Raw genomic sequence first — 13,253 nt, 5'->3', positions numbered from 1 at the left:
GCTACACAATTGTCTCCCGTATGCAGGGGGCCTAGTCTGGTCCCATGCAGGTTCCACAGCTGTTGGTCTAATGTTCGTGAGTTCCTATGAGGTTGGTTCAGTTGTCTCTGCAGATTTCCCCATCATGATCTTGACCCCCCTTGATCATATAATCCCTCTTCCCTCTCTTCGACTGGACTCCTGGAGCTTAAGGCTAAGCTTGGTTGTGGGTCTCTGTATCTGCTTCCATCAGTTACTGGATGAAGGCTCTGTGATGACAGTTAGGGTATTTATTGATCTGATTACCAGGGTAGGCCAGTTCAGACACCCTCTTTACTATTGTGAGTAGTCTAATCTGGGGTCATCCTTGTGGGTTCCTGGGAATTTCCCAAGCACCAGGTTTCTCCCTAACTCCATAATGTCTCCCTCTATCATGGCATCTCTTTTATTGCTCTCCCACTCCGTCCCTCCCCCAGCTCAACCATCCCGTTCCCTTATGTTCTCATAACCCGTCCCCTCCCCCTATTACTCCCCCTCATCCCCAGTTTACTCATGGGGATCTCCTCTGTTTCCCCATTTGAACCTGGGTCTTCCTTAGCAAGAGCAGTATGCACTCTTAACTGCTGAGCCATCTCTCTAGCCCTGGAGCAGAATCCTAGAGAAAGTCTTTGTGTTAGTACAATATACGGCTGCAGGTCCTTCCCATACACTCTTCTTGACTTTTGATCCTCACATCATTTCCTTTCAAGGTGACTCTTATGTCATGATCCTTGTTTATTTTTTTCTTCTTCTTTAATATAATTGGTCTCCTCAGATCCTTACATTTTTTTAGTAGCTTCACAGGTGATTGAAATAGATGCCTGACATTGATTTCATCAGCTTCATTAAAATCCGCATGTGGGCAGGCTGTACAGTTTTGCTCTGTGGTTAGTTCCTGTGATTTTTGTGTCTCTAAGCCACTCACAATCCACAGAAGCTGGTGAAGACCCCTGAGAGCATGGCCTGGGTCAGGCAGAGGCTGGGTTAGCTGTCGAGCATAGGCGTGAGGGTTCAGGTTACAGAGCATCTGGTCCACTGGTAACTATTTCTGTGTGTGCTGACTTTCTCTTCTCAGTGACTGGTGAGCTCATTGGTAGGAAGGACCACTATGCTGCCCTGACTCGCTGATGGTAGTCAGTAAGGAAAGTGCCTCGGTTTCCCTATTGTTCCCTCTCCTTGCCAAGGGAGAGAGCAGGAGACGTCAGTCTAGAAGGGGGAAATGAAGCCTGGGATGAGGGGTGCCGGAGTTAGAGCTAAGGCGTGGGGGTTATCGGGCAATGGGTTCCATTTGTCTGAGGAAGCTCTTTCTAACATGTAGAGTTGTTAAGCTGATGGCTGGGGTGCTTTGTGAGGTAAGGCACTTTCTGACACTTCAGTGGGAATGGGATGACTGACTGGGAGGCAGAGTTGGACCTTTCCAAATCTTACACTATTACTTTACATGTTTTGTGTTATACTATAAACTCCTGCAGATACGGTTGGGTTTTATTCACCCCTGTATCCTCCGGGTACCTTGTGGTTACAGGCACCACAGCCTGGTTGTTGATGAATGAGTAAAGCACCATCCAACTGAGTGGTTAAGCCACTGAATAGGTGAAGCAGCCCCCCACCTCCATGGTCTGACTGACTATGTAACCCAGGCTAGCCTTGAACTGGCAGTCCTCCTGCCTCAGCCTCCCTAGTGCTACGATTACGGGTGTATATGGCTGGGCATATGTGAACTGGCTGTTCTCTTCCGTGTGATCTTCTGTAATCTCTCTAGGTGCCAAAGCCAAAGAAAGCCTCCCTCCAGTTCTCCCTGTGGGCGCTTCAGTGGAACATAGAGCCCTGGAGAAAGAAGGAGGAAGATCCTGAGAGGAGGGGGGTCGAGTATCTCAGACAGGGCGTTTCAAATTTGAGCTCACCGGGTGGCGTTGGGGCACGCCTTTAATCCCAGCACTCAGGAGGCAGAGGCAGGTGGATCTCTGTGAGTTCGAGGCCAGCCTGCTCTACGGAGTGAGATCCAGGACAGGCACCAAAACGACACAGAGAAACCCTGTTTCGAAAACAAACAAACAAAAATTTATTGAGCTCTACAAACCAGGTGTGGTGGCTCCCACTTATAATCCTAGCACTTGAGGGGCTGAAGGGAGGAGAGATCTGGAGTTCTAAGCAAGCTTGGGCTACACAACAAGACCTTATCTCAAAAACAGAACAAATAATACATGCGTGCGTGCATGCGTGCGTGCGTGGGCACACACACAAAAAGTATCAAGCTCTCTCTTAGTATGGTCTCTCAATCTTGACTGCATATGTAATTCACTAGGGGTTTGAATAAGAAGTAATATTTAGGGGATGAGGAGACGGCTCCGTCTATAACATGCTTGCCACACAAAGCATGAGGACCTGAGTCGGAGCCCCAGCACCAGACTATATCTCAAAAATAGACATGTAACTTTGACCTCTGGCCTCCACATTGCTTATGTGCATGTGAGTATGTGCACATGTGAGCCTCCGTGCACACACACACACACACACACACACACAAAAACACGCTTGTGAATTCAGAAGCAATGTCTGTATCTCATCTCTAGAGACTTTGGCCTGTGGTGCTTGGCATCGTGAGTTTTAAATCTCCCCAGGTGATTCCATGCACAGCCAAGGCTTACTATGTGCCTAATGCTGTACTCATGTCTCACCACGAGCTTAGGAGTTAGGCCAATGGCTGACAGAATGTCCCAGAACCCACCATATCCTGGGAACTTGTGCTAGAAATTTAAATCTTCAAGACTCGCCACACACTTAGTGAATAGGAATCTCAGGCTTTGTGATGTAATGCCTTCAGGATATTTTGATGACTGCCTGCTCAAGCCTCAAAACCCCCAGACTGAGGAGTCACCCACTTCTTCATCATTGAGGTGGAGAGACTTAGATGTTAGCTCAAGGGAACCTGGACAGTTAGGTTCAGAACAGGGGTCAGAATGCCCATGCCCAGACCCATCCATCCTTCCTCTTTACCCACAATCCTCACAGGACATAAACGTTCCTCACCGTGGGTCACTGGGTCTTTTTCTCCTGTCTTGGCTCTGTAGCAAAGTTTAGCTCCATTTGGAGCATAATTGCTCTTGCCCTGGGGAAGCAAAGGGCAGATCACCCCAGGAATCTTTCTAAAACAGTTTTATTAGGTGCTTAAAATAGCTTCTGGCAGATGGAGTGTAGAGGGAGATTGGTTCACAGCTGCCTGTGACATTTACGAAGTGTATGTGTTCATGGGAGCACATGGGCGTGCATGTGTGCACACAGCTTGTGCACCTGCATAGGGGTGAGTCAGAAAGCTGAGGAGTTGAGAAAGGGCATAAGGAGAACAACGATGATGGCTTCTAATCTCCTTGACCAAGGAGGGAAGAGGCTTACATCAGGTTACACGGGTGTTTGGGTGACTCCTTTGCCTTTCCCGGTGCATGCTGGTCAGACATGCTGGTCAGACTGGAGAAGGTAGCCTTGATATGGGTTTCCGGAGCTGATGCTGCACAGTGCAGCAGAGCTCCGGAAAGCTTGTGGGTTTCGATGGATTAAAAGCTTGAACTTTGGTTTGCTAATAAAAACACTGAGATTTCACTTCATTTCCCTCTTTTTAAAGGCGATCGCTATATAAGTAAATGTAAATCCCATTTTGGTGCAGAGATGGGACAGAGATACCCATCAATCTAATCCTCTCTGACAGGCTCTCAATCGTTGTGGGCGGCTCTGAATCCCACGGCAGCTCACAACCATGCTCTTGAATCCTGCAGCACCAAGTGTAGCTCTCAAACCTCTAACGCAGTCTTTCTTGGCGGTTCAGCATCCTACTAACTCCAAGATGTTCTCTCCAGAGCATTTCACACACCCATGTACACAGAAAGGTCTGTCAGTACCTCGGGGGCCCATGGCTCAGCTGTGAGTCACTCAGTGTTGTGGAGGCGCTGTGAGGACTAGCCCTCCATCTTCCCTTGCCTCTAACCCTGCCCGGCCTTGGACCTCATCACTGCTGGATGATGAGAGACAAAGGTATCTAGACGTACACAGCATAGGCCTGCCTTAGAAGGGTCTTTGAGTAGGTGACTTCAGCTGTGGTCACGAGGAATTTATTCTGGGAGGGTGCCTCTCAGATCCTTCAGCCACGGGGGCCCGGCTCTGGCTAGCCCATACCTGTGTGTCCTGTGACCACACTCGGGATTCTTTCTCCTCTACTCAGAAGAGAGTAAGTCTCTCTCTCCTCGGTAGTTACCACCTGATTCTTTTTGCCTAGCGAGGCAGTACCCCGCTCCCCAGGCTGCTTCCTGGATCTCCATGGAGAAGGAGCCGAGCAGGAGAATGTGAACTCAAGAGACCTGGGCTCGATTCCAGTTTGACTCTTTTTGGTTAGTGTGACCTTGGATAAGTTACTTCGGTGTTCTAAGCCTCACCCTTCCTCACCTGTAAACTGGAGATAATAATATCTGTCCTGCTGACTCACTGAGATTTGCTGGGCCAATGAGAACCCCTGTCAGCGAGCTGAGTCACAGCCTACACTGGCCTCACGTAACTCTTGTCCTGTAGGCTGCATCTGGGCTCTTTCTCAGCTTCTCACAGGTTGACATCCTGGTCCCTTGGGTCTCTGAGGGTGGCAACAGGATGAAGAATAGACCCTTAGTACTCCTTCAACCAACCAGTGTCCTGCAGCCAAGGAAGCTAAGACATTGTTAAGTTCTAAGGCATCCAGAAGCTAGACAAACTGTGGTCAACAAACCACAGTCCTTCCGTGTGCGCTGGTGCTGAAGGGCGTGCGTACGTGCGTGCGTGCGTGCGTGCGTGCGTGCGTGCGTGTGTGTGCTGCAATGCTTGGGAGCTTCTACAAACAAGGTAGATGAGTTCTCTGCCTGAAGATGCACAGAAGGGAGCCTCTAGGAACAGAGAGGCTTGCAGAAGGGTGGAGGCAGGATGGGGTCCTTACTCAAGACTATACCAAGACAATGAAAGGTCAAGTTTAAGCAGCAGCCTTTGGATGAGGATGAAAGGGGATGGCTCTGGGGGCTTCAGAATTGTTGGTCTCAAGGAAACCATGGATACTGTGTTTTCTAGCTCAGACTCTCAGAGCCCCAGAGGCAGAGGAAGCAGCGATAAGGACCTTCCGCCATCTACATGCACACTTGGTATGGCTTTGCTGTCTCCAGTCCCTGATGAACTCTAGACCTACCTAGCCGACATGGGAGCTCAGACGCAAGGAAGCCCCTGGGCAAAGCTCATCTGCACGGATGGATGAAGAAGTGAGAGCCCCTCCAGAGGAGCCACCACAGAGTCTTCAAGTTAGTAGGAACCAGGGATGGGAAGGTGAGGGAGGGTGGTAAGAGCTCTAAAAAGCACGGTTCAGAACTTCAGGGGAAAGGGTCGTCAGCTGTGGTTCTCAAGATAATATCATTCAAGGGGTTGAAAAACTGAAGTCCTGACAATAAAATTGCAAATTATCCTGAGTTAAAAAAAAAAATGAGGGCAGTATCTAAAAATAAAATGGCTGCACGGGGAACTCTCTAATGCACAGAGCTTGGAGAAGGGTTCATGTTCTCAAAAAACTTTTGACATACTTTTAAAATGCATGAATTTGAAGCTGGGCATGGTAGTGCATACCTACAACTCCGGCACTGGGGAGGTGGGGTAGGAGGATTGCAAATTCGAGGTCATCCTCAGCTACATAGTGAGTTTGAGGCCAGCCTGGACGACACGAGACCCTCTCTCAAAAATAAAAGCCCAAATCTAATAAGGTGTATGGATTTGTTTTCGTGATTTTGAGATGGGACTCTCACCGTGTAGATCAGGCTGGCCTTGAACTCACAGACATCTGCTTGCTTCTGCGTCTGGAGTTCTGGCATTAAAGCTGTGAGCCATCAAGGAAAGCCAGAAGTCTATGAACTTGAACACACTAAGTAGAGCAGAGTGGTTAAGGCAAGAGTCTTTAGAATCAGACAGCGTTTAAATTCCCTGGTGCCACTTAGTGGCTGTGTGACCGTGGAGACCCCACTTAACCCGCCTCAGCTCTCGGTCTGAAGCTGCAAAACGATAGTAGCCACTTCACGAGGCCATGGTGAATAAAAGGACAGGGTACACGGGGAAATCCCTGCTATTGTGGCTAGCAGACAGGAAGCGCACAACGCCAGCCATCCTTGCCTTCCTACAAACACACACGAGACTCTTCAATAAAGGAAAGCTGCAGGGGTGGGGTGGGGTGGGGGGCAGAAATAAAAGAACGGTTCAAATGGGTGAGAACCATGCGAGGTAGACTGAGGCACGTGACTTGTGACTCCCCCGAGGAGCAGTCACTGGTGAAGTCACACTAGACAAGGCATTCATTGGTAGTGTTCGGTGGGCGAGCAGGTGTGACTGGCTTGTGGCGGTGCCTTCTCCCTGGTGACACCCTTTCACAGCAGACCCAGCTGATGTAGAATGGAAGGCTGGGCAAGATTGTTCCCGCCACCTTCATAAGCTTCTGCCTGTTTTATGAGATGGGCCAGAGCACAGCCTACGAATGCCACGATGGAGGATTGATTACCGGGAACTGTTCCGAAGAGTTGTGGGGAAATGGAGAGGGGTCCGAAGACTGTAGAAGAACACCTGGGTCTGATCTATAAATACAGGGAAAGGGTGAATTTAGAAAATACAGAGGTTTGCTTAATAACTAGCCCTGTGAAGTTCTAGAAGGATGATAAAACAGATTGTTTTGGGGTTCTCCACGTCTGCCTTGCAGTCTGGTAACCTGAGGGGTCCCCTGATGTCAAATCATGCCATGTCTGCACACCACCCTCTAATGACTCCCGTCTCACAGGGAAGAAAAGTCACATTCTTTTTTTTTTTTTGGTTTTTCAAGACAGGGTTTCTCTGTGTAGCAGGGTTTCTCTGTGTAGCTTTGCGCCTTTCCTGGAACTCACTCTGTAGACCAGGCTGGCCTCGAACTCACAGAGATCCGTCTGCCTCTGCCTCCCGAGTGCTGGGATTAAAGGCGTGCGCCACCACCGCCCAGCGAAAAGTCACATTCTTTACGGTGGCCACAAGGTACTGTGGCTGCTGAGACCTCAGGCCTCATGGTTATCCCCCCTCCTGTGCTAGCCACCTTGCTCTTGGCCTCACTCTTTTGACCTGGAACACTCATCCAAAGAGAAGGCAATAGCTCTTCCTCCCCAAATCTTTGTTCAAATGTTACCACCTTAATGAAACTTTATAACTACCCTGAAGTGCTCGGTTTCTACTCATTCCTGACATATTTTTCCTCTCTTGTACTCATTCTGATCAACACATTGCACATTTTTAAAATTTCTTTGTCTGTATTTACGATTCTGAGAACAGTACCCGCCGAGTTAAATATCTTTGTTTCAGAGGGAGTAGGTGGAGAGCGCTGACTAGCCTGTGCTGGCCAACCATCCCAGTGTGTTCAGAGCTGGGAGAGCCCCTGAAGCATGGTGCGAAGACCAGCAAAGTGCCAGTTGCCCTCTGTGTCTGACCTACAGTCTCCTCTTCTGTGACACAGTGACCAGACTGGGTGGGAGGAATGCCACACACTCACCTCCTCCTCCTGTGGCGCAGCCCCTTACCAAGTCTGTCCTGATGGCCCTGCCAGTGCCATGCATCAGTGTGGGCTTCCAGACTGCTCGTCTAGGTAGCCTGAAGCTGCCGGGCAGACAGACATGTTTGCTTAGTGGACCACTGGGGAAGGTGGAAAGGCTGTAGCGTCGTGATGAGGGCAAAGGATGGTCTCAGTGCCTCCCTTCCTGGTGCTAACACACCTGACCCTGACTCCCGTCTGCCTTTGTACCATCTTAGTTAGAAGCGGTCCCTTCCATCTGCTTGGCTTCTAGCTTTTCCAAGACTCGGTGAACCACATGCTTTTCCCTCCTTGTTCCCAACTAGCTGTCCCCAAAAGTGGCATTTCTCTTTTCAAGAAGAAAGCAGTCCCTCCCTGCCTTCTGCTCTCCATCTCACCCAGCTTAGTTCTCTGAGCTAGTCAACCCGTAAATCTTCAGAGGGCCAGGGCTTCATTCCTAAGGACCTGGGCAGCTGGGTAGCAGCAGGGTGGGGGTGGGGGGTGGGGCCCTAGAACTTCTGGGGCCATGTTTTAGGTTCTTATCATTCAGTCCAGGGCTTGCTGGGAAGCTCTAGGGTGGTGGCAGGAGGATACTAGGTGCTTACTTAAGGGAACAGCGATTTCATTTTTCCTGCTGTGGGCTGACCACAATATGGCAACTAACTGCCAAACAAAAGATAGATAGATGGTCCTAGGGCAAGCAGGGCAGTGACTTCTGATTCTGCCTGCCTCTTCTCTACAGCTTCTGGCTGAATCCCCTTTAGCCAGCTCCAGCCAATCAGGAGTGCAGCCAAAGTACATCAGGAGAGAACCCTGGGGAGGTCCGGAGTGCCTGGCCGGGGTGCGGCAGGGCACAGCATGTGTATTCATGTAGCAAGACTACATAACCCTGGGAAAGAGCATCGGGTGCTCAGGGTATTGGAGATCACCCTGTAGCTGCTTCTCCAACTTTCTTTAGCTGTCTGTAAAAAAGCCAAAAGTGTGGTGGTATGTACCTGTAATCCCATCACTCAGGGGGCAGAAGCAGGAGGATTGCCAATTTGAGAATAGCCTGAGCTATGTAGAGCTTATAGACCCTGCTTCAAAAACCAAACACGAAACAGAAGGTGGGGATCACAGAGGCATGGAGTAATTATGGAAAATTCTAGCCATCCCAGCCTGGGGTCCAGTGATTCTGAGTGTCATGCCCAGGCTGGCAGCATCTGTTTTAGACGTGGACATGGGAAACTCAGGGGCGGGGCCAGCCATTTGTATTTAACCAAGTCTGCAGGGGAGTCTGCAAACTGGTGTGAATGTCCCTGCCAAGGAGATGGCAGCTTCTGAGTGCCCTGCTGTGGAGGACGCTGTCCTTTAATTTCGGGGAGCCATCCCGGCTTAGGTTCCTGGGACTGTGTGTAGACCCTGATCTGGTGCCCACCTGTGTATACATTTGCAGTCTCGGTGATGGTTTGGGATCTGTGTCCACCAAGTCTACCACACATCTTCTGTTACAGGGTGACTCTTAAACTCCTGTGTGGATTTGACCAGTCTCAGGAAAGTTAATCCGTTCACCAGGCCAGTTGCCCAGTGGCCTCCGGCGTCACCCATTGCTCCCCCCCCCCAACCCTTTTTGCCCTTATCTCTGTTGGTTTTCCCACGGCCGTTCTTCTTCACTCGGTCACCAGAAGTTTATCAGTTAAGAACAAAACAGCCAGAGCAGGCCAGGCTCATTGTGAGCCACAGCGGAACGGCACAGAGAGAGAAACAGCAATTTCCTCCTCCACCACCTTCCCTTCCTCAGACCTTTCATCACCCATGCTCGCTCCTGCCTGTGAGCCAAAGTTCTTGCTCTCTTCATGATTTGCGATTCTCTGCATGCTCCTACCTCTTGGGTTTGTTTAATTAGAAACAGGCTGGGGATGTGCAGCCTATGCACTGGCGTGTTAACTGCTTATCGGAAGAGAGAGAGAGGAACCAGGTTCGGGGATGGAAATTTCCACTCTCTCCCCACGCCTCTGTTTGTCTCCAGTTTTCTCTCCCACTCTGCCTTTCCTCGCCTGTGTCATGCTCTTTCTGGATGGCGGCTTCTCCTCAGTTCGATCCTCTTCCCCCGGAGCTTCCGCTCCCTGCTATGGGGACACCTTGTGTTTGGAGCAGACACAGAGGCCAGAATTCAAGCCCTTATCACATCCCAGCCCCCACCGCTGTCTCTGAAGAGACCCAGGAGATCTCCTGATGCCCAGCATGCAAAGGATTAGTCCCCTCCCCGTTGTTGTTATTGTTTATTTTTATTTTTTACAAAACAGGAGAAAAGAGTGAATTGGGTTGGGGACAGGTGACACGTTTCTCCACAAAGGTACAAAACTGCCTATAGAAAGTCAACTTTAGAGCCCAGGCTATGAGACGAGGCATCCCTGGATACCCCTCTCCCCAAATATCCTTCAGATCCAGCTGGGGGACACTCCCACTTTGGGGCAGGCTCCCACTTTGGGAGAGCCTCTTTCAGCTCTTGCCCAGGAGGGGGATGAGCAAGCAACTGATACTGTACAAAGAGAGGAGGGAGGGAGGGAGGGCGCACAGCCTGTGGGCCAGGGGCCTGGGGACACAGGCAGCAGCGGACAGCCAAGCCGAGGTCCAGGAGCCTCCGGGGAGGAAGGAGGCTCTAGGCAGAGTCCTGCCTGTTCCTTGGAGACACTCCTCAGAACAGCAGCTGAAGACCCCCCAGAAGGCCACAGCAATCATGTCAGAAGCTGCAAGAGCACCCCCAGGAGCCACAGAGCCCCGTCATTCTTGGTCAAGCTGCCAGGCCTCAGGCACGTGGACCAACGCCACTTTCCTGGCAGGTACCTGGCCCAGATCGCTTCCCCCCTCTTACTGTAGTGCTGTCCTACTTATTTCTCTACCGCTGAGACCTGGCGGCGCCTCAGGAATGTGGAGACAATGGAGGCGACACGGTCTCCCCATTTGAGCATCTGGGCGGGTTCCTCCCCGGATTCCAGGGCAGGACAAGGGGTGCAGACATGACTCGGACAGAGGGGGTGCTCCAGCCCCAGAAAGCCCAGGCTGGAAGGAGAGGCTTCTCACCCACCCCCTGCTTGGGCTGCTGGCCTCTGCCAAGGTGGGCAGCAAACCCAGCTGCCAGCAGGAGGACAGCAAGAGCCAGGATGGCTATGAGCCCAGGCTGGTCCCCCAGGGCTCTGCGGCAACGAGAGGCCTCTTTAGTCCTGGCCCAAACACAAGCCAACTGGCTGTGGGCATCAGCAAAGGCCACTTGCAGGCAGGCCCAGTACTCTGTGCCCGGGAGGAGGCGGGTAATGTTGTAGCGGTGGGTGCCCTGGGGCAGTCGAGCCGAAGCAGTGGCTTCATGGTCCCGGAGGGAGGAGGCCCTAGACCAGGTGAGGTTGGTGGAGACTATGTTGGGTGGCGGCACCCATAACAGCAGGATGTGATATGGGTGTGTCTCCTGCACACGGAGCTCCAGTCCTGGTCCCTTGTCCCTGCCTGGCTGGAAGGGAGCGTGGCCAACCACAACACTGACTGTCTTAGTGTCAGCCCCGACCAGGTTCTGGGCCACACAGGTGTATAACCCCGCCTCTGCTGCCGTCACCCTCCGCAACTCTAGGGTCCCCTCAGGGAACACCCGGTACCTCCTGCCTGCACGAGCAGGCGTCAGTCGAACTCCAGCCGGAGTGACCCAGTAGATTTCAGGCTCTGGTTCAGCCAGCGCCCGACAGTGAAGTACCACGCTCTCTCCACTGGCCACCTGCAGGCTGGAGGGGAAGCTTCGGGGAGAGATGAGGGGCAGGCAGTGGTCTGTCATCTCCCGGAATGGCACCTCCCGGACTGGGCGGCGCTGGAGGTCTGGAGGTTCAGCACACAGGGTGGACTGTGGCTCGATGAAACGGACGTGGGTGCCCGTGGCGTTGGCCCAGCGGATGACACAGTCACAGCGGATGGGGTTGCCGTGGAGCCCCACCTCCTGCAGGTTGGGCAGAGACTCCACTGTCTGCTGGTGCAAGGCACTGAGAGCATTGTTGTTGAGCATGAGGGTCTCCATCTGGGGCAGGTGGTGGAAGGCGCGGGGATGGATGAAAGAAAGCCGTGGGTTATTGGTGATGTCCAGCTTGGTCAGCTCAGGGAGATTGACCAGGGCGAACTTGTCAATGGAGACCAGCTCCTCCATGTTGTTCAGTCCTAATTCCTTGAGGTGCAGCATATTGGCAAAGTCTCCCGGCCCTACCCGCTGCAGTGGGTTTTTGTTCAGGTCTAGGAACTTGAGCCCAGGCACCTGCTCCAATGCCCGCTTGGGCACCTGGGCCAGCTGATTGTCATAGAAAGAGAGACTCTCCAGGCTTTGCAGTCCTTCCAGAGCGTAGTCTGAGATCTCCCGCAAGTTCATGCCGGCCAGCACCAGGCTGCGCAGGCTGGCCAGGGGTCGGAAGTTCATGTCCAAGATGGCATCCACCTTGTTGCCACCAATCATGAGGATTTCCAAGTTGGGCAGCATCTCGAACCAGCGGCTGTCAATGGTCCTAAGCAGGTTAGAGTTGAGGTGCAGTCGAAGCAGGTTGCTGAGGCCTTCGAAGGCCCTGGGGGCAATACGACAGAGCTGGTTATGGTTGAGATAGAGCTCCTGCAGGCTGGTCAGCCCAGCGAAGCTGTGATCCTCCAGACGGCTTAGCTGGTTCTCTTCTAGGTGGAGGCTCAGCAGCTGAGGCAGGGCCTGGAAGTCACAGTCTCGGGCATCTGAGAAGCTGTTCTGGGACAGATCCAGCTCTGTGAGGTTGGCCAAGTAGGCAAGCTCAGTCTGGTCTATTCGGCTGATGCTGTTGCTCTGTAGCAGCAGGGTTTGCGTGCCCGCAGGGAGCCCTGGGGGCACTGCCGTCAGGAAGAGGTCATTGCAGTCCACAGTGGTGGCCTCGCGGTAGGAGGATCGGGGTGTGTACCAGGGCCGGATCTGGCAGGCGCACTGAGGAGGGCAGGGCACACGCCAGGGTACCACGGGTACCGTGGCAGTGGTACCAGCCGCCCAAGATAGCAAGAGGGCAGCCACAAGGAGCCTCATGGTGGAGCTGGAAGGCAGGGGACCCTCCACAGGAAGAGTCCTGCTCTTCACGACTTTCAGACTGAGGGTCAGCAGCCCTGCCAAGGTCTGGGGAACCACCTGCTCAGGGCCGTCATTCTACACGGGGTGGGTGGGCATCACTTCGTGCCCTCTTGGGTGTGGGTCCTCATCTTTGTGTGCTGGGCTGGGATTCACTCATGTCCTTGTCAGGCGGCCCTGGAAGAAGACAACAGAATTAGGGATGAACAGAGTGAAGGAATGGAATCTGTTCCTCCAGCCTCCCCTGGTAGTCTTCAGAAACCAGAGGAGCAGCCCAGGAGCTGGCCCAGTTGGAAACCAGGCGTCCCGGGCCCTGTTCTGCAGCCCCCAAGGTTCCGGGGTCCTCTCCTACCACCTTCTCTAAGTCTCTGGATGACTCAGAGCTGTGTATGTCTATGGTGTGGTGTGGTGGGTGATGGTGGGGAGTGCAGGTTATGTGTGTGCGTTGGGAGGAAAAGAGAATGGATGGGCTGAAATTGTCATCATTGGAGCCCAGATAAATGGGGAATAGATTGTTTGACCTTTCTTGCTCTTCCTCCTTCGTTGGATCACTGGTTAAGTGAGATAAATGATAGTTTCTAGACG

General features: G+C 52.4%; 1 protein-coding gene across 1 annotated transcript in view; it reads right to left on the bottom strand.

The window, feature by feature from the left end:
* Positions 1-9,829: 9,829 nt before the first annotated feature.
* Positions 9,830-13,253, bottom strand: part of Lrrn2 (leucine rich repeat neuronal 2) — a 60,663-nt gene continuing 57,239 nt past the window's right edge. Inside the window, exon 2 of the mRNA XM_052736931.1 lies at positions 9,830-12,845. Within this exon, the coding sequence (XP_052592891.1) occupies positions 10,488-12,629 (2,142 nt within the window). The 5' untranslated portion in view covers positions 12,630-12,845 and the 3' untranslated portion in view covers positions 9,830-10,487. The remainder of the gene's footprint in view (positions 12,846-13,253) is intronic.

This window comes from Peromyscus californicus, unplaced genomic scaffold (genome assembly GCF_007827085.1).
Source record: "Peromyscus californicus insignis strain IS unplaced genomic scaffold, ASM782708v3 Scaffold_14__1_contigs__length_90479793_seg_2, whole genome shotgun sequence".
Taxonomy (NCBI): Eukaryota; Metazoa; Chordata; class Mammalia; order Rodentia; family Cricetidae; genus Peromyscus; species Peromyscus californicus.
This window is presented reverse-complemented; position numbering and strand designations above follow the sequence as displayed.